The 27457-nt window shown below is 36.9% G+C and overlaps 1 protein-coding gene across 2 annotated transcripts in view; it reads right to left on the minus strand.

Annotated features, from left to right (window-relative positions):
• The window catches only part of GLRA3 (glycine receptor alpha 3), a 194726-nt gene that overhangs the window by 47915 nt on the left and 119354 nt on the right, over positions 1 to 27457 (minus strand). For both annotated transcript variants that reach the window (XM_047092000.1, XM_047092001.1), the window contains exon 5: positions 17811 to 17893. In XM_047092000.1, the coding sequence (XP_046947956.1) occupies positions 17811 to 17893 (83 nt within the window). The remainder of the gene's footprint in view (positions 1 to 17810; positions 17894 to 27457) is intronic.

A 27457-nucleotide genomic window follows, 5' to 3' on the forward strand; every position in this document is an offset into this window, starting at 1 on the left:
TCCAAATAGTCTGCACTAGTTTTTTCCTGTTCGCTTTTCCCACAGAACTTATCTCTACTTGACATTGTATATATGCATCAAGTTTTTAGTATTTTTCTACCTAGCCTCCAAGAACTGAAACTTCATAAAAGCTGAGATTATTCCATTTTGGTTACTGGCATATTTTTAAGTACCTAAAATAGTATATGGCATATATCAGTAATTTGAATATTTAAATCAGAAATAGATAAGGAAGGAGGTAGGGGAGGGTGTGTGTGTGTGTGTGTGTGTGTGTGTGTGTGTGTGTATTTTATTTTTTTATTTTATTTTAGACAGAGAGAGCATGTGAGAGGGAGAGAGGGTCAGAGGGAGAGAGAGAAAATCTCAAGCAGGCTCCACACTCAGAGCAGAACCCCATGTGGGATTCGATCATACTATCCCAGGATCATGACCTGAGCCAATATCTAGAGTTGGATGCTCAATCAACTGAGCCACCCAGGTGCCCCTATGTGTGTACTTGTATATGAAGAGCTTATTTTGGGGTACCTTGAGTCTAAGATGCCAGCAGAAGATGCAGGTGTTGATGGTCATAAGTCTGAACATTGACTTATATGTTGAAAATAGTTGAAATCATTCACATATGTTCTGAAAATGAGGTCAAGATCAAAGATAAAGGTTTGAAAGTCACCTACCTATGGATGATGATATTAAAATTACACATCTTGGTTTGCCAAGACAGCCCTATAGTACTTATTTTTTTTCCTCATATCCTCTCTGGCTTAGCATTTGTTCTAGATTTTTCATTTTAAAATTTTATTTATTTATTTTATTTTATAGGGAGAGAGAGAGTGCGATTGGGGGAGAGGGGCAGAGGGAGAGAGAGAATCTTAAGCAGGCTCCACACTGAGTATGGAGGACTTGATCATACAAATCTGAGATCATGACTGAGACAAAATCAAGAGTCAGATGCTTAACTGACTGAACCACCCATGTGCCCCAAGATTTTTCATTTTTAGATTAGGTATTATTAGTCATTGTTTTAAAATACATCATTGTTGCTTTGACTGATCTTCAATTTTACTTCTAGATTCTCCCATGGCATAAGAGTATGAGACTATTTTAATAGTTTCACATTAAATTAAATTTGTACAACAGCAAACATCCGGAATGGTCCATCTGTCTTTATTGAATTCTTCCCGTAACGAAGAAACTACCATCTTCCTTTCAGAGGATGCTGACTCCTGAATTGAATGGGGGCAGAAGTGTGTAACTTTCCCCCTCTGCTGCCCACTTGGTGCACAAACCTGTGACATCTGTAAGGTGGGTTAAAGTATCCAAGTGTCATGGATATGAGTTACAAAACTATAAGTGAAAGCTGAGCAGTGAATGCTTTGAAACCTACAAACATTTCTTTATTTCATTATTTGGCAACACTCTTACATTTCACAATAAATCCTTTTAGCAGAATGGGCTAAAAGAAATGAAAGTTCAATGTTCATTGAAAAATTAAGCAACAGATTTCTATTTTACAAGAAAGTTGATGATGAATGTGTAACATCAATAAAACATTGTCTATATCTAACATTCACAAAAGCTCCGTCCACATAAAAGCCACAGGAACACAGAGCTAAAAACTCATCAGCACCTACTTCAAAAGATACAGTCCTTTCAAGAACACTGCCCAAAGATGATCATTTGATATGTGCATTTGTAGGGAAAGCATTTACATATTACATTATAGAAACCAAGTCTTTATTTATATCAAACTGTTGCTTTTCTGAATTAATTTGACTCTTTTTTCATTTTAATTTTTCCTGGAAAAGTGCATGATGGGAAATTTGCAAGCAATGAAATGATGTGAGGCTTGTTTCAGTATCATTTCCTACTTTAAAGAGAAAATTGGTTAAATTAATTTTAAATTAATTTTTAAATCTAATTCTGTAATCAAAGTAAAGCTTTTGGAATTACATTTGTTGAAGATGAGCTATGTAATGTCACTGTAAATTCCATTGAGAAGTCTCTCTTAAATTCACTTAAAAAGTTCAACATTGAAAATAAATGTCACTTGCTTGTGATAGAGCTGAATAAAATCTCTGTTGGAATTCATCACAGTTGTAAAAAAGCCAGTAAGTCACAGGGATAAAAGGTACAGCATAGGGAATACTGTCAATGGAATTGTAATAGTGTTGTGCGGTAAGACATGTTAGTTGCACTTAAGGTGAGCACAGCATAACTTAAAAGAAAAAAAAAGAAATCTGTGGAGCTGCAGCGTTTTTGGAATTAGTTATGATGCATATATGATTTATTTTATATCCATAAACTCTTACACTCTATCAATGAAAGAGTAGCAGTAGTCATTAACATTTATGACTTCTTTATTGGAACAGAGCACCTGAACTATATTTCCTTGTATCTGACAAAGCTGATGTAGAATTAAAAATTACATTTGATTATGGCACAACAAGCCTTCTCTATTTACTGCTTGTTATCTGGGAAATTTTTAAGAAGTATGAACATTTGAAGAAGTATTTTGTAAATCACCGTGTATGTTCTGCAATTATATTGAACTTTTGATAAATATGTTCTCTAAATTTTGGTTGCAGTTGTTTAAGATCAGTCGGAAATATTTAATCAAATTATTTTAAGAATGGAACACTAAAATTTTGCATTTTGAAGCTTTTAGAAATGGTAATTATAAAAATAAAATTTCTATGCAGGAATACCTTGAGATTAATCCCTATAATATAAAGGAAAAAATAATAAAATCTTAAATGACATGCACTATTTTTTTATTGGAATTTGATAGCTGTGTTTTGGAATGGGAAGATTATATTGATAGACTGCTTGTTTTTAATTGGATAACTTATATTGAAATGGAAATGGAATTGAGAAGACATATACACCCAAATCTAAATTAGACAAAAAATTAAAAGATTCCTAAGTAGAAACAATTAATTTGACTGAGTTTTGTCCTAAAAAACATATTTATTGATAAAAACCCCTCTTATTCAAGACAAAGACAATATCTATAAAAATAAATGGCTTAAATAGTTACATATATCAATATAAAATACATAAAATCAAGCTCTGACTTTATCAAGTATTGTAGCTACCTCAACTCTAGAGAACATTTTCTCATTGAAATCATTATATTATATGGCACGGTCAACTGATAGTGTTAACACTTTCAAATTTAATACCAAAATTGCAACTTTAAAGAGAATTCCAATTATTTTGGTTTTCTCTTTAATATATATATATTTATATACAAGTTATACATTTATATATATAATAAATATACATAATATATAAATGCATGTATTTATTTAGAAAGGACATACTTTATTAATTATTATTATTTTGAGAGGGAGAGAGGGCACCAGCACAAGTGGAGGCGGGGCAGAGTGAGCAAGAGAGCAAATCTCAAGCAGGCTCCATGCAGAGCCAGAGGTAGGTCTCCATCTTCAGACCCTGAGACCATGACCTGAACAGAAATCGAGAGTCTGACGCTCAACTGATGGAGCCACCTAGGCACCTCAGAAAAGATAGATTTTAAAAAGAAATAGTTTAGGACTATTTAATTTACCCATTAACATTCTAAAAAACCTGTCAGTTAATAAATAGATATTATAAAATACAATAATTTCAATATCTGTGGTGCCTTTCCTTTAGTCTTTTAAGTGTCCCCATTTTAAGAAGTTATAGGTTACCCTGGGGCGCCTGGGTGGCGCAGTCGGTTAAGCGTCCGACTTCAGCCAGGTCACGATCTCGCGGTCCGTGAGTTCGAGCCCCGCGTCGGGCTCTGGGCTGATGGCTCAGAGCCTGGAGCCTGTTTCCGATTCTGTGTCTCCCTCTCTCTCTGCCCCTCCCCCGTTCATGCTCTGTCTCTGTCTGTCCCAAAAATAAATAAATGTTGAAAAAAAAAATTAAAAAAAAAAAAAGAAGTTATAGGTTACCCTGATAATAGGGAGGACCTTTAGCACCCTGATGGCAATGAGAAGAAATGAGTGGAAGACCACATGAACCGACGTCATTTCGCCACTTTCAACCCTTTCTACCCTCCACTTCAGGATGTTTCACCATGGCTCTGCGGGGCTGTACCTTCACATCCAACAAAATCTGAGGCTGGTAAAATCCAGTTCTCTTGGCATCATCATACTTTTGATGTTTCCCTTTGTTGCGGGGATACAACGTTTCAGCCATACCTTCCAATCAGTTCTTATCTTACATTTACTCAGCCTTCAGGCTTTGTTCTAAAATCTTTTTGTTCCCTCAAATAATATGATATGGAAGCTACTTTGGTGTAAACCTCATGGTGGATCAGTTAGAAATTGAGATTCCCAGCCGTATTACACGTTCATGAAACATTTATAACCGTATGCATGGCCCATGTGTGTGTATAAGCGCGCGCGCGCACACACACACACACACACACACACACACACACACAGAGTAAAAGAAGAGGGGTCACGACAAAACTGGTTAACACTAGTAAGAAAGGATTGTTCAGTTGAGGCTAAAACATGTTTTTGTTTTTCAGTCTCTTTTGTTCAAATTTCCCAGTATAAACGTGCTGGTTTTGAAGACATCATTCAGATGTATTATGTTATCATTAAAAAAAAAAAATCAAATAACCTTTGGTTATTTAAAAAACAGTTCAAAAGACTACAGGAAAATAAAAGAAAAAGGATATTGTTTAATACCTTATAGTAGTATGTAAAAGAAATACTTATTCAAAGGGAAGGTATGACTGACAATATATTTAAGTTGAAATCCGTTTTGAGAGTTATAAATAAACTATAGATTCACGTTCAGTTTTAAGTGACCTAGAATCACATTTGGCCCAGCTTTCTCAGTCAAATAAAGGAGAGAGAGAGACTGAGATTTCTCGGTTTGACACAGCTTGCAAACGCTGATGTCCTTAACTAGGAGCTGGAATTTAAAAAACAAGAGGAAGAAAATGCTCACTCTTGGCACATGTTTGCTGATTATTGCCAGGAGGAATATTACCCAAGTAAATTTTATTGACTTGACAAGGAACAACTGCTATGTCAAAATGTATTTAACTAAAACATTTTTATTTATAATGTGTGCATTATTTTGAATAATCTTACCGTTAACCAGGTTGTTAGATGTGGTTTCGTTTAAGTTATAGGCCTGCTAAATTATCTTAATAATTACACTTTCTCTAAGACTCTCTGGTAAACTAACCTATAACAATTACTCTACTAGTATTTTGGCTACTAGAACTAGATTTAAAAAGAACTAATGCTTGTTATAAATTTGTGAGCTATTAATTCACAGAAGTTTGCTCTGTCCACTTGATAGTTGTGTGACTGTGGGAAAGTCACTTTACCTTTCTAAACCTTCATTTGCTGATTTTTACAATATAAAAATAATAAAACCTATCTCATTAAGTTGCACTTAGGATTAAATCAAATAATATATGTAAAGGATAATACAACCACTGTGATGTCACCTTTTTGTAAGACACAACTACACCATCTTTTTTTTTTATTGTCATGTGTTTAGAATATCTGATAATCAGCAAAGTCAAATTAGAAAGATGAGGACAGACTGAGACAGAATAGTCATGGTGTTAAAAGGGTGCAATAATGTTTAAGTGGGGAGTAATTTTATGAGTAGCTAGTTCATCAATGAATATTTTTGTCTCAGGGAAAACTTGCTTTCTAACTAACATTGTAACTGTAGAGGCTTCAGTAATAAATACTCGGAAAAACAAGAACCATCTGTATCTCTAACTAGCCAGGCAAAAGGCATAGAATTATTTTGCAAAATATCCACACTGTTTTAAATTATGAAAGAGCTTGAAAACAGTAGAGATCATTAGGAAATAATTGTGAGAAATCTTCACCAAACTCCTTAAATAGTCTCCAGAGTAACCAATCTGCATCATATCAGATGTGGTTTTGAAATGAATCTGCAAACTAAATAACAAAAACTTCCCATCTGTCTTTAGACCTTTCCATCCAAAAACCCCATTAAAGCGTATTTTGAAAGTTTCTTACAATTTGTGTCTAATTTTTTTTTTTAAGTTGACCTTAAGAGTATCTTTTCCTATAGTTTTAGGGATTTAGGCTGTTCCTTGTGGAAAAGGGCCCTTTCCTCCCTGAATTATTTCCTTGTATTTTCTTTTCTAACCTGAGTAATTAAAATTTCTTTAGCTTTCTCACACTGGTGAGGTTTTCCTGTTTGGTTGCCAACATTCGTCTTTAGATAGGAAATCAGGAATTAGATCTTTTATTGATATAGTGACATTATATACACCATGTCATCTTTGGCTTCTTATAAAAAATGAAGCTTTATTACGAGTCTAGGAAATTATTACTCAATATTCTACAAAGATTAAAAATATCCTCCATCCCTTACTTTGCCTGGGAAACCTGTCAATTTCGAAATTTTCTTTATGGTATAAATCAAAGGCTGAAAATTAAATCTTTCATTTTGGTCTCACCCCTATTCCCGCACATCAATTTCTACTGCCAATCCCTCAGGGGCACAGTCTAAGTCATAATATGGCTGTGTTTCCTTGCCTCACAGATTAGCTATTTGTGAAGCAAACAGACAAAATGCATTTATAAATAAAACTGTGATATCAGTAAAAATTTGTCTTTTGAAGAGATAGCTTTGTGTTTTATTTCCTACAGTCAATTAAAAAAAGAAAGGATTAGGGGCGCCTGGGTGGCTCAGTCTGTTAAGCGTCCAGCTTTGGCTCAGGTCATGATCTCGCAGTTCAGAAGTTCAAGCCCTGCGTCGAACTTGGAACCTACAGGCATCCTTAGGGATATATTATTGGTTCCGTTCCAGAGCACTGTGATAAAGCAAATATTGCAATAAAGCTAGTCAAATCATTTTTTGGCTTCCCAGTGCATATAAAAGTTATGTGCATACTATACTATAGCCTATTAAGTGGGCAATAGCATTAAGTCTAAAAAAACACACTGTACCTACCTTAATTTAAAAATATTTTATTACTAAAAAATGCTAACCATCATCTGCGCTTTCAATGAGTCATAAACTTTTTTGCTGGTGCAGGGTCTTACCTTGACACTGATGGCTGCTGAGTGGTCAGGGTGGTGGCTGCTGAGGATTGGGGGGGCTGTAGCAATTTCTTAAAATAAGGCAACAATGAAGTTTGCTGCATCGGCAGACTACTTTTCACCAATGATTTCTCTGTGGCACGTGATGCTGTTAGATAGCATTTTACCCACATCAGAACTTCTTTCAAAACTGGGCCGGGGGGGCTCCTGGGTGGCTCCTGGGTGGCTCAGTGGGTGTAGTGTCTGACTCTTGATTTCAACTCAACTCATGATCTCACGGTTTGTGAGACTGAGCCCTGAATCAGGCTCTCTGCTGACCGCACGGAGCCTGCTTGGGATTCTGTCTCCCTCGCTCTCTGTCTCTTCCTTGCTTGTGCTCGCTCTCTCTTTCAAAAATAAATAAACTAAAAACAACAACAACAACAACAACAAAAAACCTGGAGTCAATCCTCTCAAACCCTCCTGCTGTTTTATTGACTAAATTTATGCAATACTCTCAATCCTTTGTTGTCATTTCAACAATCTTTACAGCATCTTCACCAAAAGTAGATTCCATCTTAAGAGACCACTTTCTTCGTTCATCCATAAGAAAGAGTCCCTCACCTTTTCAAGTTTGATCATGAGCTTGCAGCAATTCAGCCCCATCTTCAGGCTCCACTTCTAATTCTGGTTCTCTTGCTTCTCTCCCACTTCTGCAGTGACTTCCCTCTCTGAGGTCTTGAGCCCTTCAAAATTTTCCATGAGGGTTGGAATCAACTTCTTCCAAACTCCTGTTCATATTGATATTTTCACCTCTTCCCATGTATCACAAATGTTCTTAATGGCACCCAGAATGGTATATCCTTTCTAGGTTTATAATTTACTTTGCCCAGATCCATCAGAGGAATCACTAAGTATGGCAGCTATAGTGTTACAACATGTGTTTATTAAAAATAAGACTTGAAAATCAAAATTACTCCTTGATCCATGGGCTGCAGAATGCATGTCATGTTCGCAGACTTGAAAACAACATTAATTTCACTGCCCATCTCCCACAGAACTCTTGGGTGACCAAGTGCATTGTCAATAAGCAGTCCTGTTTGGAAGCAAATCTTTTTTTCTGAGCAGATCTCAACAGTGGGCTTAAAATATTCAGTAAACCATGCTTAGACAGATGTGCTGTCATCCAGGCTTTGTTGTTCCATTTAGAGCACAGGCAGAGTAGATTTAGCATAATTCGTAAGGGCCCTGGGATTTTTGGAGTGGTCAATGAGCATTGACTTCAACTTAAAATCACCAGCTAACTTTGCCCCTAACAAGAGAGTCAGCCTGTCTTTTGAAGCTTTGAAGCCCGGCGCTAATTTCTCCTTTCTAGTTAGGAAAATCCTAGATGGCATCTTCTTTTGATAAGTGGCTGTTTCCTCTACACGAAAAATCTGTTATTTAGTGTAGCCACCTTCATTAATTGTCTGAGCTAGATTGTCTAGATAACATGCCGCAGCTTCTACATCAGTTCTTGCTGCTTGACTTTGCGCTTTGATGTGATAGAAATAGCTTCCTTCCTTAAATTTCCTGAACCAAACTCTGCTAGCTTCAAACTTTTCTTTTTTAGCTTCCTCACCTCTCCCAGCCTTCACAGCACTGCAGAGAGTTAGGGCCGTCCTCTGGAACACCTTTTGGGTTAAGGGAATGTGGTAGCTGGTTTGATCTTGTATCCAGACCATTCAAACATTGTCCACATCAGCAGTAAAGCAATTTTGCCTTCTTATCATTTGTGTTCACTGGAATAGCACTCTTGAATGCCTTCAAACTTTTTCCTTGTTATTGGCTAATGGGCCATTCCAATTTGGCTAATTGGCATAAGATCCCTAGCTTTCAGCTTATCTCAGCTTTTGACATGCCTTCCTCACTAACCTTAATCACTTCTAGCTTTGATTTAAAGTGAGAGATATGTGGGGGCACCTGGGTGACTCAGGCAATTAAATGTCCAATTCTTGATTTCAGCTCAGGTCATGATCTCATGGTTCCTGAGTTTGAGTACAGAACCTGCTTGGGATTCTCTCTCTCTCTCTCTCTCTCTCTCTCTCAAAAAAAAAAAACAAAAACAAAACAAAAAAAAAACAAAAAAAAACCAAACAAACAAACAAAAAACTTTTAAATAAATAAATACAGTGAGAGATCTATGAATTTTTCCTTCACCTGAACACTAAAAGGCCACTGTAGAGTTATGAATTGGCCTAATTTCATTATGTCTCAGAACATAAGGAGGCCCAAGGAGAGGGAGAGAGATGGGGCGATGGCTGCCCAGTGGGGCAGTCAGAACGCATACATTTATTGACTGAGTTCGCTGTCTTATATGGGTGTGATTCGTGGAGCCCCAAAACAATTACACTAGTAACATCAAAGATCACTGATCGGGGCGCCTGGGTGGCGCAGTCGGTTAAGCGTCCGACTTCAGCCAGGTCACGATCTCGCGGTCCGTGAGTTCGAGCCCCGCGTCGGGCTCTGGGCTGATGGCTCAGAGCCTGGAGCCTATTTCCGATTCTGTGTCTCCCTCTCTCTCTGCCCCTCCCCCGTTCATGCTCTGTCTCTCTCTGTCCCAAAAATAAAAAAAAAAAAAGATCACTGATCACAGATCACTGTAAAAAACATAGTAATAATGAAAAAGTTTGAAATATTGTGAGAATTATCAAAATACGATCCAGAACCCAAAGTGAGCAAATGCTGTTGGAAAAAATGGTGTCGATGGACTTGCCTGATGCAGGCTGTCACAAACCTTCCACTTATAAAACACACGTAATGTCTGCGAAGCACGATCAAGTAAAAGCGCAATAAAACGAAGTGTGCCTGTATACATGGGGCACCATTCTTTCCTTTGGCTTCAGAGGAATTCTCAGTGATGAGATTTCAGCTTTCTAGGTCACTTTAAGGATAAAGTTCAGTTTTACTGTGGTTAGTTCATGTTGATTTTAAATGGCAGCAGAATGAATCACTATGATAAACCCCATTTGAATTGCAGCTAAGACATTTCTATTTATAGTTAAATATTGAAAAAAGGTAATTTTGGTTTTCTATTTTTTCTTGAAGTTCAGCGCGAGTGCTACATGAATGTACGTTCCATGAATAGAATAAGAATATTTGAAAAACAATCTCTAGGAAACACATGTTAAAATGTTACAAAGAGTTTTCAGTGACTTTCTCTGTTTTACCTTTTCTGTTCGTCCTCCGATTTTCATTAAACTCAATGATGCTATCTTCTTTTCCTCTCTTTTGCGCTTTCTTTCTTTCTTTCTTCCTTTCATGTTTATTTTTGAGAGAGAACAAGGGTGCGCAAGTGGGGGAGAGGGAGAAAGAGGGGCAGGGCACACGATCTGAAGTGGGCCCCAGGACGACTGCAGAGAGCCTGATGTGGGGCCTGAACTCAGGAACTGCAAAGATCGTCAACCCACTGAGCCACCCAAGTGCCCCCTTTGCTCTTTATTTTTAAGATGACCTTCAGGAATCTCGTTTATCTTCACGTCTTCAAGCAATATTGCCAATCTTATTTCTCTATATTTTCACAACCATTTCTTATTCAGGCTGCATTCCAAAACATCCAGGAATCTAAAACAAATTTCTGGTGAAGTTATGTATTTTTACAAGAAACACAGCATATTTAAGCAGAAGTCAGCTTCTGCACTATTTTCTTCATGAATCGACTCTTTTCTAACTCATGTAACTGAAGCAACACTTAATCCTTGTGATTAAAAGAAAACTTGAATCGTCTTTATGCTTAATTCTTTATGCAAGTCATTGAAAAAGTCCTCAAAATGTTCTGTTTTTCTCATTATTGTCTCAGGTCTTTGAATTTCTCGTTAATTTATGATGACATTAGCTATCCGCAGGGTATGGATTTCTTTTCATTCTCTTTTTCAAATACAGCTTTTGCCTCAGGTTCTTTTCTAATGTCCGATCAGTAGATATGACTGGAAAAGATGGAGTGCTCAGGATTTTCTTGTATTGTTTCCAATCTAGTGGACCCACTATTATTTTCTTCTCTTCACCCTGCATCTTATATGCAACCTAATTTCTTTTTTTCTTTGAAGAGTTTCTCCTAGGTTCTTAGACCTTTCAAAGCACCAGTTTTAGGTTTTTTATGTGATTCTTTGAATGCTCTATTATTCCTTTTTCGTCTTCTTGAATAAAAGGCTTAGCTCCATGGTTGTTAGTACGAAGTTCTCCTTTCTTTCTTTCTTTCTTTTTTCTTTCTTTCTTTCTTTCTTTCTTTCTTTCTTTCTTTCTTTCTTTCTTTTTTTAATAAAAGATCCATTTTATTTTACAGGATTTTGAGCTCAACAATCTCCTTTATTTCTTTAAACAAAAAGTCACTTACTAAATGCTATCAGTTTCCAGATCTACCATTGCATAGTAATATGTAATAATTATTGGAATATAATTTATAGCAACTTTATATTGTAGTTAGTCATATTGCATTTTAGAGAGAGATCACAGTCCATCATGTGTTGATTTTTAGGAATTGATTAAAGCTTCCTTTGTGGCTTTTGTAATTGTAACATTTTTGTAAATGTTCTTGCATGCTAAAACAATGAGTTTCTCTTTATCTATCTTTAAATTACTTCTGTTCCCATATTTATACCTGTGCTTTCAAGTAAATTACTGATTTGTCTATTTTTTTAATTGCAGTTCTGCCTGCTTTTGCTTTATGTATTTGGAAGTCATATGGAAGATGTTTTTATAATTATTACAGCTTCTTTATATATGATTTCTTTATCAACATGTTACTCAAGCATTTGTGTCCAATAATTTTTTTCTATACTTATTTTTTTCTGATATTGAATTATTGTCTGGGAATTTTTTAAGAAACATTTCTAGATACATATTTTTTCTGTCTTTTTCCCAAAATTTTTTTGCATAATGGTTTTAAAAAGCGTTTAGTTGACAACATATTGTTGGGTCTTAACATTTGTTAACATCTAGTTTGAGAATCCCTATTTTGCTATGTTAATTTAACCTTTGCATTTGTTTTAATTATGGTAGCATTGAAAGTTATTTTTGCTCTTTTTCTATGCTTCCTCTATACTATATTTTCATTTCTTTCATTTTTCTCCTTTCCCATTTTCTAGCTAATGAATCAGTATTTTTTAGTTCTGGCTCGAAAGTTATTTATTCCCTTTCATGGTACCCTTGGCTTATACATTTATTTATTTATTTATTTATTTATTTATCTCATCAGTTTCTATCACAGGACTTCTCTTCCCCAGCCCTCTTCCTGCCCACCTCTTTCCAGTAACTTGCTTCTCCAAATGCTAGGAATTGTGTGTCACCCAGGATTTTATTTTATTATTTTTTTTTAAATTTTTTTTAACGTTTATTTATTTTTGAGACAGAGAGAGGCAGAACATGAACAGGGGAAGGGCAGAGAGAGAGGGAGACACAGAATCTGAAACAGGCTCCAGGCTCTGAGCTGTCAGCACAGAGCCCGACGCGGGGCTCGAACTCACGGACCATGAGATTGTGACCTGAGCTGAAGTCGGACGCTTAACCGACCAATCCACCCAGGCGCACCTCACCCAGGATTTTAAATCCAAGTCATGAATATACACTTTTAGGGGTGTGAGGTCATTGCGAATTTAGACAAAATATACTTCTCTGAGTATTTTATTCACTTTCAGCACTGCTCTTCCCTTAGTCACTTTCCCTTTTGTGCTAACAGTATCCATGAACATATACTTATCATTTGTAGGAAGAACACCTCAACTGGTCCTCCAGGTCCTTAAAAACAGGGACTTTTGTGCTTTACGTATGTTGTGTTGTGTGGAATATGATACTTCATAGATATTTTCCAACTGACGCTTAGATGAATGAACATTGCTCAGGTCACTTAAGACCGTCCTGACCAGTGACAGACATTATTGAACATTCACTGAATTTAAGAAACGTGGATCATTACAGACCATTAAAACCTTTGCCTTTACTAAATGGGTAATGGTAATTAAGGAGGGCACTTGTGTTGAGCACTAGGTGTTACATGTAAGTGACAAATCACTAAATTCTACTTCTGAAACCAATAGAAAGATAGATACATAGATATATAGATAAAATCACACTGAAGCTTTGGCAACCCCTCTACCTGACACCGTACACAGAACTCAATCCAAGATTATTAAAACAAAACAACACACACACACACACACATACACACACACAAACCCTTTGCCTTTGGAGCACCTGGGTGGCTTAGTCGGTTGAGCATCTGACTTCAGCTCAGGTCTCAGGTCATGATCTCACAGTTTGTGAGTTCAAGCCCCCACACTGGGATCAACTCTGTCAGACTGTCAGCACAGAGCCCGTTTTGGATCCTCTGTCCCCCTCTCTCTGTCCCTCTCCCACTTGTGTTCTCCCACCCAAAAAATAAATATTAAGAAAAAAAACCTTTGCCTTTAAATTATGTGTCTTTTTTGCTCATTTTCTATGCCTCTCAACCCAATTTGCTTTCTTTTTCTCCTTTGCAGTCAGAATTCAATCAATAAAAGACACTAGTTTCCTTATAGCTCTTGCTTTCCAGCAGATTAACTTGTCACTTTAAACAGTTATTAAAATAAAAAAAAAAAGTGAGTGATTGCTCTAAAAGAGTTCACGAAAAGTATCTTGAAGGATTTGACTTCAGTAGCTTCTGCTTTGACAAGATTTTCTTAGCATCTGCTAAAGAAGTTTGATAAACAGTATCTCTGTTGTGAGCTTGATTAATGTTTAATAAGGGAGCAGGAAGTGTTTAATGACATGTGAGGCAAACTATTCGTTCCTGATAAAGGAAATACGAAACAAGAGGGAGGGGGCAGGAGGCTCTGTTTTCCCACTTAGAGTTTTTGATTGATTTGGAAATGTTCTGGGAAAAGCAGAAACAATGAAAGGTCCTGTTATGTCAGCTTTTTGTCCTGCAAAATAGCCCAGTATGCTTTCCTTACCCTAAAAAAGAAGTTCCTATGACCCAGTTATCCCTCAGGCACTGTACTCTTTCCCATCTTTCTTTAGTAACTAACATTCACGGAGTCATAGATGTTACTCACCACTCCCACTTTCTCATCATGGACTTAAAAAAAACACATAAAACTTCGAATCCAGATTTGACCCTCACCATTCTAACCACATTTGTCTTTGTCATAAATAACAATGGCTCTGTTTTCAGTTGCCTTAATTTTTTTTTTTTTTGGTAGCATTTGATGCTGTTAAACAGATCTCAGCAGTTTCTTTTGAGATTGAATGATACTGATTTTAATTTGCTATCTAGGACCATCCCTTGACTGGAAGTCCTTCCAACAACCTCTAAATGCAGGTATTTCTAAAGGGTCCTTTCTTCTTTGTTTCCCTCTCTATCCTCCTTCAGAAATTTCATCTTACTGTTTGAACCACTTCCTATATGGCTTTTAATAGTGTATCCCCACTTCTAACTCCTCCTTTTTGGCTTTCTATAGTTAAATTCCCCAAACCTCGAATATATGAAGATGAGATTTGTTAATATTCCCTTCCACATTTATTTCTCATCCTACTTTTTTCCTCTGTTAATATTTCCAGTATGATTCTATTTACCTAAGCTCTGAGCTCATCTGCTCCTAGAGACACTGCTCCATTTTGTGTCAAAGCAAATGAAGGGTGGTAGCCTCTTGCCGCCCCCAAATATGCCACGTTAGCACAAGGATTATTTTGGGCTAAAGATGCTTGAAAAATAGTCGATGCCAGAAGGACACTCTAATCCCCTCCCCCCCTTTTTCCCTGAAAACGGGAGATAAAAACTCTCATGTGAAAGATGTGTTCCCTATACCAGGAAAAAAGAAACATTCTTCAGTAGGGAATCAAAGCCCAGAGAATTCTGTACAGACCTCGTTAAAATAATTCTTATCTTCTTCGAGCTTCCCCCGCATAGTTTAGTTACCTTTGCACAATGGCCTCTCCTTGTTCAACCTGCTATAAAACATTTAGGTTTTGCCATTTCTCAGTCTTCATTTCATTCTGAGGAATCCCACATTACATAAAACTTACATTAAAAAAATGTGTATCCTTTTCTCCTGTTAATCTGTGTTATGTCTGTTTAATTCTCAAGCCCAGCTGAAAAAGGATAAGAGGGTAAAGATAAAATTTTGCCTCCCTTAGAGTATCAACCTCTATTGTTTCTACCTTCCACATCATCCCCCTTTGTCCCTACTTTTCTTCTTCTCTCTTTTTTTTCTGAATATTATAAAAACTTCTTTTAAAAAAGATGTTTATTTATTTTTGAGAGAGAGGGAGTGGTAGTGGGGAAGGGGCAGATAGAGACTAGAGACGGGGACAGGGAATCCGAGGCAGGCTCTGTGCTGACAGCAGCTAGCCCAGTGTGGAGGTCGAACTCATGAACTATGAGATCATGACCTGAGCTGAAGCTGGACATCAACCAACTGAGCCACCGGGCACCCTATGAAACCTTCTTAAGTAACTGTGGTTCATTTGACCGAGATAATTTTTAAGAACATTAAAAGCATAATATTGAGCAAATCCTTTTCTTGCTCCTAACTCTTGAACTGCTCCTCCTGCTTATTGGATAATGACAAGGGAGCATGAGGCAGGCTGAAGGTTAAAGCACAAGCTAGCACCCCCAACCCCAGGTGGGATCCGTGTACTATTCCTCAAACACTCCTGGCTGCCCAAGAACAAAGAAAAGGGGTTAAAGTGCTTGCCATGGTAATATGGGAAACTAAGGCAAATGGAAAATTAAATTCCCTTACTGCCTATAGCCCACTGACAAGTCCTTGAGACTGGCAGAGTGACCTCCCTCTAGGACCTCAGCTGCCTCCATGATGTCACTTTGCTGGGGGCAAAAGAGACCCTTAGCTTAACATTATCCCAACCTGGAGGATCCTGTAAGTCAACTTCCTTTATCTCAACTGCCCCAAGATATATGCTGGCAATCAGACTCCAAGCTTATGGCCCCAGATATATATCTAAAGGATCTCATGACTGAGGTAGTATTAAACGGTAATAAATGGTGTTTCCCTAGGAACAGCTAGACCCTCAGGGTCCTGGAAACGTGTTTCCAAAATTCCTTAGAGACTTACTCTATCCCTGACCCCCTCCCAACCTGAGGGTATACAATGAGTTACTGGTCATGACCCCATGCTCTTCCTGCCATGGGTCCTGTCCCCTTGCTTTAATAAAATCGCCTTTCTGCACCAAAGATGTCTTCAAGAATTCTTTCTTGGCTATTGGCTCTGGACCCTATGAACCCCCCATCACCCCAAAACTTCATCAGGTAACATCCAGCATGTCTGGTTTAGTAATTAGGGCAGTCATTTGTCTGAGATATTTTGCATATGATTTTTTTCCTGATACCCTTCTATGTACCTCATTTTGTTTGCAACCAAGATACAGAATCAGCCTATCCTCAAAATGCCTTCATGGTATCCACTGCTCTACTTCTGAGAATCTTTTGTGGCCCCTCCCCATTTAGATTTCTAAATAGCACTCCCAACTAACTTTATTCCTGCGAATGCTTACAATTTAAGAACTATTTATAAAAGTAATGCATTTAAATTTAACAAGGAGTTATGAATAAAGAAAGAGAGACTTCCACTTTCTTGCTTCAAGAAGAGACATGGCCACATTCCCCCATGAAGTAGGCTCGCCATCTAGTGACGGATCCGCCACACTACAAACCTTGCCTCTGAGGCCGGCAAATCTGGAGACCCACCTTCAAATTCTCCTCAAGGAACCCATCAGACAAACTTTTTTTCCCCCCCAATATGACACAGTACCACATAAAAAAGATTACACAATGATTCCTTTTTTATGGCATTGAACACTGAAAAACAATTAACTTTGGGCTGATTCTTTTTCTTTCTGTCTTTTTTTTAAAGTTTATTTATTTTGAGCGAAAGAGAGAGCAGAGGAGGGGCAGAGAGAGAGGGATAGAGAGAATCCCAGGCAGGCTCTGTGCTGTCAGCGCAGACCCTGATGCAGGGCTCGGACTCATTAACCATGAGATCATGACCTGAGTTGAAACCAAGAGTTGGAGACATGACCGACCGAGCCACCCAGATGCCCCTAAGTTTGGGCCGATTCTATAGATAAGTTCAGAGAAACAGAAAAACTTGAAATTTTTATACGTTAACATTAATCAGTGATGTACGTGGATCCACTTTGCAAGACAAAATTTAAAGGAATGGTTGTAAGCTTGGCTAAATCTCTGATAAAGTGTGAGAAATTTTCCTCCTTCTGAGATAACATATATTACATACCCAGCAGAGTATACTCTGAATAAATATTAGCTGGGTGGTGGCAAAATGGTTCGAAGTAAGCATAAGCTTGGGAACCAGATGGTCTGCTGTCACCACCTCCATAAATTGGAACACAATACTCAAGCACTCAAAATGGCCACTTTGACATATGGAAACATGGGGACAGCAATATCTTTTTTGTGAGTATTGAAAATAACATATGCAAAATGCTTGGCCTATAGCAAGCACTCAAGGAAAAATGGTGGTTTGTCTTTAATGATTATTATATTTTTTTACCTTTGGTAATTTGTATAGGGGTATGGCTTTTTTTCAAGCCTAAAAATGTTATTCCTAGGTCCTCTATTTATAATAGTATAGACTGCATGTGTTGATAGACATCACTTTCAATATGCTGTGAAAGATAACATGCCTGTTTAGTAAATATCTGACAAAAACAATTACAAAATTATAAATTACATAATCCATTAAAATTTATATCTACTACACTTTTTAAAGTGCTCAGAAAAAGTAAGCTGTTCATACTTACAGCTTTCCAGTTGCATTATACATGTTTGCACGTCCATTGGAAAATTCTTGAGATCCATTGGACAAGAAAGTGTTAATGTCAATCTGAAAGAGTTCAAAGTAATTATTTTTAAAAGTAATTTATGATATCATACTACTATTCTGCTGTTCAGGGTACAACTGGGAAACAATCTTTGGTGAATGACTAACAAGTATCCAAATAAAATTGTTCCAGCTTGGGTATGTTATTTACTGTAGAATAGCTAGCTGTACCTTTATATAAATCTGTCTTTCAGGGAGGAGAAAAGCTGTATATTTAAATATCCAATCACATTTATTTATTTTGATCATTCATTTATTCCTTTACAGAATGCTATAGATGTCTACTAAAGATCTATATTTCCAGAAAAGACCCTCAAAAAGATATTTGAGTGGTTTCTATAAAATTAATACCAAAATGCCGAAAGGCATAGTTCCCAAGATCACCTGTATAGTATATTTGAGGAGGCAAGTATATCCGGGGAATTGGAAGAACAGGGTGCCGAGAAGCAATCCTATGTGACAACTTTCAGTTGGTCATCTTTGTAACATTGAAGAAGTGGTCCATAAACATGCAGCAGTAATATCAGAGGAAAAAAAATCTCTGAATCTAGAAGACTTGAAAGTTCTAGGTGTTAAGAGTCTTTTGCCGTAGGACTAGGGGGTTTCACCAGGTCTTACAAGGGTCAAGAAATCGTCCTCTAGAATATGTGTGACATAATCCTATGCTCACCAAAACAAACTTTGAATTTGGCTTCGCACAAAGTGAGATGACTGGATGGCACAGACCAGCATTCTGCCCACATTTCCCTTCCAGAAAGTATTTGCATGTTGGTATTCCAGATAATTCATCACTCACAAATATATATATATATATATATATATATATTATCGGAAAAGTATATTACAAAGGTAATCTTTTTTTATATTTTTTTTACTGCTTACTTATTTTTGAGAGAGAGAGAGAGAGAGACAGAGCACAGGCAGAGGAGGGGCAGAGAGAGGGAGACACAGAATCTGAAGCAGGCTCCAGGCTCTGAGTTGTCAGCACAGAGCCCGATGTGGGGCTCGAACCCACAAACTGTGAGATCATGACCTGAGCCAAAGCTGGATGCTTAACTGACTAAGCCACCCAGGCGCTCCAATGACAAAAATAATTTTAAAGGATTACCAAGTATTTGTAGTTCTTGGACCAGAGGAATAAAACAAACAAACCCAAGTTTATTCAAATACAGTTCTTACCTGAGAACTCTCTAGCCAGCCCCTTTCTTTAAAGTATTCCCATTGAAATTCAGCATGTCAGTGAGCATTTCAGGTGGATTTGTTTGCCTAAACTTTGTGACAGTAGGTAGATTATTTCACCTCACTATATTTCAGAGTTCTTTGGTCCAAAATGAATGTAGCAATAGAACTTGCTCTGGAGAAACCTTGTGAACATATATGACTTAATACATGTAAAGTGCTTAGACAAGTATCGTGACACATAGTAAGCACTCAATAGATATCAGTTATTAAGGATTACTAGTATATTCTACTGCTCCAGACTGCTCCATCTACCCTTCCCCAGAATTATATATGATGGGCGAAAAGATGGCTGAATGAAATCGCGCATAAAGCCTATTTAAGCTTTAACAAGAAATAATCAGCAGCCCTACTAAATGTAACCACGTTCTCCAAACTGGCATTTTCATGTAGACCCTGGACATAAAGTTATAATAATGCATGTTCTACAGTGAATACTCTTGGTGAGGTCCAATTAACATAATTTGAGAGATATAAATGGACAGACATGTGAAGCTGTTGAATTTTTTAGAGCCCCAGGAGGATCACTTGACGATCCCTTCAAGTCAGAGTCCCTAGCACACTAAAATAATTCATACCGTCCACTCTTCAAAAGCTGTTTTCTCCTGGCTCAGCTAGGTTAAGTGATCCTGGAAGTAGGATCCTGTAGATCTACAAAGTTCTCTCTTCAAAAGGCAATTGTAAAATCAGGTGGACACAATGTTCTCTGTCTTGCGATGGGGCTTTTTAGAAGTGTATGCACAAGTATATTTTGAACACATGCACATTAATTTTCCAAACTTCCAAGGCTCTCTGGACGGCCAGTTTCAAATGTTGGCTTGGAGGATTAATTCTGTGACCTTTTGTATGAGAGTGAATAGCATTCTTAGAATCTTTTCCAAGCTCTCACCATGCATGTGATGTCAAATTCATATCCTGGCTATTTTTTTTGGCATAAAATGAGAAACATTACATAATTCTTTTAAAAAGAAGGGCTTGAAAGGAATTACTTGGCAAAGAAAAACACACTTTGTAGAACTTCTGTCATAAATCATATCCTGAAAAACATCTGTTTATTGACATTCCTTTGTTGAAAGTACTGTACCATGATGTCTTTAACAACATATGGATTAAAAAAATACATGTCAATTTGGTGGGTGTGATTCTGAATTTCTTCATTAAAACATGACATATAAATTAAAGATACGTTCTGACCACATCAAAAGAAAACTAAATCAAAAGGCAATTAATCACATTCTACTGTTTTGGAAATGAATATCTTCTTGTGTAAGAGAGGACACTAGGTTCTCTTTCTGAGACAAGACACATAAACAGGATATGGTGTTTTTTATTTTCTCTTAAAAAGTCTTGGCTTTGTGAAATAGTAATGTTAAAAAAGATGACTATAATCTATGACTTTAATCAGCTGACCTGATTAAAACTGAGGTATTGTCCATTTTTGAATAAGCATTGCCTAGGTGTCTATCTCAAACATTAAGTAAGTATATATAGAAACAATAACACATCTTTTCTGACTCCATTTTTGGCTCTTTATGAAACTGACAAGTTTTTTTAAACATTTTTAATGTTTATTTATTTAATTTTATTTAAAAATTTTTTTTAATATTTCTTTGTTTTTGAGAGAGAGACAAAGCACGAGCAGGGGAGGAGCAGAGAGGGAGGGAGACACAGAAGCCAAAGCAGGCTCCAGGCTCCGAGCTGTCAGCACAGAACCTGATGCGGGGCTTGAATGCATGAACCGCAAGATCATGACCTGAGTCGAAGTCAGACACTTAACCAACTGAGCCACCCAGGTGCCCCATACTGATAAGTATTTTTATTAGTTCTTAATATTTCTAATTTACTTTTATAAGAACAGCTCTTGACTAATTATCGGTTTTGCAATATTGTCTATAATATCATAATAGGTAATATATCTATTGTACTCACTATGTAGTAGACACTATTTTATTTTATATTTTATTTTATTTTATTATATTTTATTTTATTTTATTTTATCTTGTTTTGTTTTGTTTTGTTTTTAGGGGGGTATGATTTTTATTAATTGGTTTTCTTTTAACATATCTTTTTTTTTTTTTTTTAGTTTCTCTGTTACTCTTTTTTTTTTTTTTTAACGTTTATTTATTTTTGGGACAGAGAGAGACAGAGCATGAACAGGGGAGGGGCAGAGAGAGAGGGAGACACAGAATCGGAAACAGGCTCCAGGCTCTGAGCCATCAGCCCAGAGCCCGACGCGGGGCTCGAACTCACGGACCGAGAGATCGTGACCTGGCTGAAGTCGGACGCTTAACCGACTGCGCCACCCAGGCGCCCCTGTTACTCTTTTTTTAATATAATCTATTGTCAAGTTAGCTAACATACAGTGTATACTGTGTTCTTGCTTATGGGGTAGATTCCCGTGATTCATCGCTTACATACTACACCCAGTGCTCATCACAGCAAGTGCCCTCCTCAATACCCATCACTCCTTTTCCCCTCTCCCCTGCCCCCACATTAACCCTCAATTTGTTCTCTGTATTTAAGAGTCCTTCTGGATTTGCCTCCCTTTTTGTTCAAAACTACCTTTCCCTCCTCCCTTCCCCCCCATGGTCTTCTGTTAAGTTTCTCAAGTTCCACATATGAGTGGAAACATATGGTCTCTGTCTTTCTCTGACTGACTTATTTCACTTAGCATAATACCCTCTAGTTCCATCCATGGTGTTGCAAATGGCAGGATTTCATTCTTTCTCATTGCCAAGTGGTATTCCATTGCATCTATAAACCAGATCTTCTTTATCCATTCATCAATTGATGGACATTTGGGATCTTTCCATGATTTGGCTATTGTTGAAAGCACTGCTGTAAACATTGGAGTACATGTGACCCTATGAATCAGCACTCCTGTAGCCCTTGGATAAATTCCTAGTAGTGCTATTGCTGGGTTGTAGGGTAGTTCTGTTTTTAATTTTTTGAGGAACCTCCACACTGTTTTCCAAAGTGGCTGCACCAGTTTGCATTCCCACCAACAGTGCAAGAGGGTTCCTGTTTCTCCACATCCTCACCAACATGTGTTGTTTCCTGAGTTGTTAATTTTAGCCACTCTGACCAGTGTGAGGTGGTATCTCAATGTGGTTTTGATTTGTATTTCCCTGATGATGAGTGATGTCAAGCATGTTTTCATGGGTCTGTTGACCGTCTGGATGTTGGAAAAGTGTCTATTCATGTCTACTGCTCATTTCTTCACTGGATTATTTGTTTTTCAGGTGTTGAGTTTAGTAAGTTTTTTATAGATTTTGGATACTAACCCTTTATCTGATATGTCATTTGCAAATATCTTCTTCCATTCCACTGGTTGCCTTTTAGTTTTGCTGATTGTTTCCTTTGCAGTGAAGAAGTATTTTATCTTGATGAGGTCCTAATAGTTCATTTTTACTTTTATTCCCTTACCTTCGCAGACATGTGGAGTAAGAAGTTGCTGTGGCTGAGGTCAAAGAGATTGTTGTCTGTTTTCTCCTCTAGGGTTTTGATGGTTTTCTGTCTCACATTTAGGTCTTTTATTCATTTTGAGTTTATTTTTGTGTATGGTGTAAGAAAGTGGTCCAGTTTCATTCTTGTGTATGTTGCTGTCCGATTTTAAATACTTTACATTATTTCTCAACTCACTTATTCCTTACTACAAGTTTATAAGACAGATAAACTGTATTATCCTTATTTTAGAGATGAGGAAACTAACAGGTCAGCTCACCTGACATTACAAGGAAGAAATTATAGAGCTGAATTTACAACACTGGGAGTCCAGCTCTAAGTACCTCTTAGAACTTTAACCTCTAAGTACACTGCCTTTCAAAGGCATTGAAACATTTTTCATGAAAATGAGTTCTCTAATTAATATGACTTTTCAAATTTTATATTTATATAATGCAAGAAATGATATATTTCAGTCAGTATTAATTATTACATTTAAAGTAAAAGATAACAGGGGCACCTGGGTGGCTCAGTTGGTTGTGTCCAACTTTGGCTCAGGTCATGATCTCACAGTTCGTGGGTTGGAGCCCTGCGTCAGGTTCTATGCTGACAGCTCAGAGCCTGGAGCCTGCTTCAGATTCTGTGTCTCCCTCTCTCTCTCCCCCTCCCCTGCTTGTGTGCTCTCTCTCTTTCTCTCTCTCTCAAAAATAAATAAATAAACATTAAAAAAATAAAGTAGAAGATACATAAATAATTCTTTCAAAAAATCAGAGAAATGTAATTAAACTTTAGAAAATATAAGGAATTCCCCCATTAATTTTATATATTTACTTGAGTGTTTTGGTAGTTTCTTATGATTCTATAAAGGTCAAAAACTTTCTGGAGAAATTGGATTGTTGGAGCACTAGAAGGGAGATTCTAACTAGTGTTCTAATCTGGAATTTGTTGTCATTTGATTTTAGAGATGATTATAAAGCTTATCAATCCACCACCAGTGAAATCTCAGTATTATTGATGGTTACTTAAGGAAGCTGATGTAAGCTAAGGACCTCTTCAGAGAAATATGCATAATCACACACATGCAAAATTCTTCTTACAACAGCTATTTTACGGTATTGTAAATTGATTACCCTTGAATAAACAACATCTTTAAAAAGCATCTGTTGATAAGTTTGCCTTTTCTAGTAAAAATTAATGTTCAAAAAATACATATTGTATAAGTAAACCTTAATTCCTTTCACAACCGAATTTCAAAGAAAGAGTGATTATATTTAGTTTATTTTTAAAAATTTTTTTTAACATTTATTTATTTTTGAGAGACAGAGCAGGAGCAAGGGACGGGCAGAGAGAGAGGGAGACACAGAATCCGAAACAGGCTCCAGGCTCTGAGCCATCAGCACAGAGTCCAATGTGGGCTTGAACTCAAGAACCATGAGATCATGACCTGAGCCAAAGTCAGATGCTTAACCGACTGAGCCACCCAGGAGCCCCTGATTATATTTACTTAAAATGAAAGTTGAAATTGTGTTAGGATCTTTGGCAAGTCACTGTGCATAGCATTATTGATATAAAATTTCTTCCCATTATTTGATTTTTTTAATTTCAATTTTTATTTTATTTTTTTCAGTATATGAAATTTATTGTCAAGATGGTTTCCATCCATTATTTGATTTTTAATGAAAATAATGCTCCTGTAATATAAGCAGTAAAGTTGGATGAGTACCTATTAGAATGTATTAGTAAAGTAAGCAGTAGATAACATTAAACTGCCTCTGATGTGCTTCCATTATTTTGTGAGGATTTTGCCATTCTCACTTTACAATTGACAAGATGGAGACTTAGATTAATAACTTGCGAGTGTCCATACAGTGTTCATTTACAGATTCTGGAAAATACCAGAACTTGCACATTTTGGGGGGGGTATTTTTTTGAGGAAGATAAAAATAACTTCACTGTCTATTGTATGCCTAGAACTCTGCTGGGTGCTTTACATACATTATTTCAGGCTCAAGGTAATCAGTATTTTCACTATCATGCATATATGAAAAATGAGCCTTTCACAACCAGAGACTTGCCCTACATCACAGCTGGTAAATCAGAGAGCCGGGATCTGGCTTGGGAGAGACAGTCCTCCTTGGACGACTTGCTGGGTATGTGCCAAGACTGCAGGCCCTGACTATTCTTTTACCTGAGCCATTTCTCAGGGTTGTCCATACAGCTGCTAATTTTGAGAGATGAGACCATGTTGTTCCTTTAGACAAACAGAAGGCTTGCTTCCAGCTTGCTAGAAAGCCAGTGGATTCCCCAAACTCAGTGTGCCACAGCCGTGTCATGGACACAGAGTGTGCGTGATACCCATCAGTGCCTGGTTCATCACCCCAGTGAAATTTGAGGGCAATGGAGCAGTTAGGCAAATTCGCTGATGCTTGTGTTACTTGCTTACAGTGAGTACATTCATTTGTCTCTGACTCAGAGTCTTGTGTCTTCTGTCAGCATCCATAAAATAAGTGAAAGGCTAATTTTATAAGTAGAGTAAAACCAAATCCCAACTTTGACAATCTAAGAAAGGGTCATGTTTCTGGCCCTAAGGGCCTCACTTGAAAAGTACTTCATTTAAAAATTATCAATATAATTCATGGATATCATTTACAAAGTTCAAAGAGTATAGAAAGCATAAAAAAACCAGTTATATTTTTGTCCCACCCATCTTACCCCTGGTTCAGTTCTAGCTTCTCAGAGGCAGCCTTTCTTTAGATACTCCACTAAGATTTATAGTCATATATCCAAATTGCTATTATACTATGCTTGGTTTTTAAATTTGTAAAATTATCCATTTCCTACAAGGAAAAAAAATTCTTTTATACCACACTCCACGCACTTAACTCTCCCATAATACTCAAAATTTAGTTACATAAATATTTATGGTTAAATTAATATTCAGTGCTTACGTGCTATGAACATGTAATTAGGTTCATGGTTACGTGTGGTAGTTTGCTCTAACTCTTGAGTAGCATGTTGTTTTCCTTAGTACTAATAATCGTCTCATCTTAATAGTCAACAAATTCCCTATCAGAGCTACAAATTCAACACACTTCCTATCAGAGCAACGAAGCCCCTCTCAATGGTTAATATAGCAGCTAATCTATCAATTCCTTTTTTTCATGGGAACCTCTATTTTCTTTCATTCTTTCATTCTAATCAGATAGTAATCCTCTGTATCGATGTTCTGATTTTCATATTCTTTCTTTTCTACTTCTGTATATCTTGATATAACTTCTTAGGAGATTTCTTCACTTCATCTTCCAAATGCTCTACTGATTCTTTTCACCAAAGTGAAAAACTTTGGTTTACTATTTGCTCCTGTTATGCTCTGAATGACTCCTTTATTCCTGTCCTAGAAGGATCTTACTTCATACATGCAATTGTCTAATCTACCTAGAGATGATTTTTTTTAATGGTCTCTTCTGCTCTCTTCATTTTCTCTTGAGTCAATACTTTTTCTTTAACTTTCTCCTCTTTTCTCTTTATTTTTCTCTGTATGTTTCTTCTAGCCTCTGCTTCTTTTTTTTAATTTTAGATTATTGTTAATATTATAGAATGGTCTCCTTTGTCTGTTTTTATTTAAGAGTGAGGCAATAAAAAAAAAAAAAAAAAAAAAAAAAAAAAGAGTGAGGCAATAAAAACTATTTGGAAGTCAGTTAGTAGTGGATGGTTCATTGAGTAATGGTCTCAACTGTAGGATAAAACATGGCTGCACAGATTTTTCCTTTGTGGTTCTCTAATCGTCAGCATCTATAGATCTTTTTCCAGAGGTGTATTCTTCTGACTACTACTACTCAATGAAAGAAGTTTAGAACTGGCTTTCAGCATTTTAGGGAGAACAAGAGTTTCACCATACAGTGTGCAAGCCTCATGTAATCTCTATTTTTTTTAGTACAATGACACATGATAGATGCCACCCATGCCTGAAGTCCCTACTCCTGAAGCTCTTGGCACAACCTCTCCAAGATTTTTTTTCTGTCCTGCTTTCTGCCCACTTCAGAAGGCAAAAAGGCAATTTCTACTCTGAAGGACAAGTGCAAGAAGATCAGGAATAGAAATCTCAGCCTTTTGGGGCGCCTGGGTAGCTCAGTTGGTTAAGTGTCCGACTTTGGCTCAGGTCATGATCTCACTGTACGTCAGTTCAAACCCTGCATTGGGCTCTGTGCTGACAGCTCAGAGCCTGGAGCCTGCTTCAGATCTTGTGTCTCCCTCTGTCTCTGCCCCTCCCCTGCTCATATTCTGTCTCTGTCTTTCTCTCAAAAATAAATAAACATTAAAATAATTTTCTGAAAAAGAAATCTCAGTCTTCTTTCTACAAAGTTTAAATCAATTGTTGTCCTTTTATTTCTTTTCTAGCTCTTACTTTCTGAAGTCTGAGCTGCCTTACATTTCTGAAAGTGTGAGGATATTATTTTCTTCCTTTTGGGCTCCCCCTGTTAGCTTAGGTTTCAGCTCTGTTAAGTCAGTTTTCACAAGTGCATTCATTTTGAAGCTTCCTAAAATATGTCATCATCGCTCATCTGTCACTGTCTTCTTTCCTGTTACTTTCATCCTCCTGTGTGTTAATGCCATTTTTACTCCTTATTCAGTTTATTTTTTGTTTTAGTAGGAAGTACAGATAAATGGATCTGTTCATTTATGGATAAATTCAATAAGCCAGGTCTGCCAGAACATTCTTTAAACAAGCAGGAAAGCCAAATCTGTCATGAAACATCGCAGATGTTTCATTTGTAAATTGAGTGACAAATAGCACAACTCTTGTGAATAAAGAAACTGTTAGCCATTTGAAGATTATAAAGTCCTGTGAGATTTCTAAAAACAATTCATAAAAAGTGAAGTTAG

Source organism: Lynx rufus, unplaced genomic scaffold (assembly GCF_022079265.1).
Source record: "Lynx rufus isolate CCGP_SWC_20201006 ecotype Redwood Valley unplaced genomic scaffold, mLynRuf1.p SCAF_3, whole genome shotgun sequence".
Lineage (NCBI taxonomy): Eukaryota > Metazoa > Chordata > Mammalia > Carnivora > Felidae > Lynx > Lynx rufus.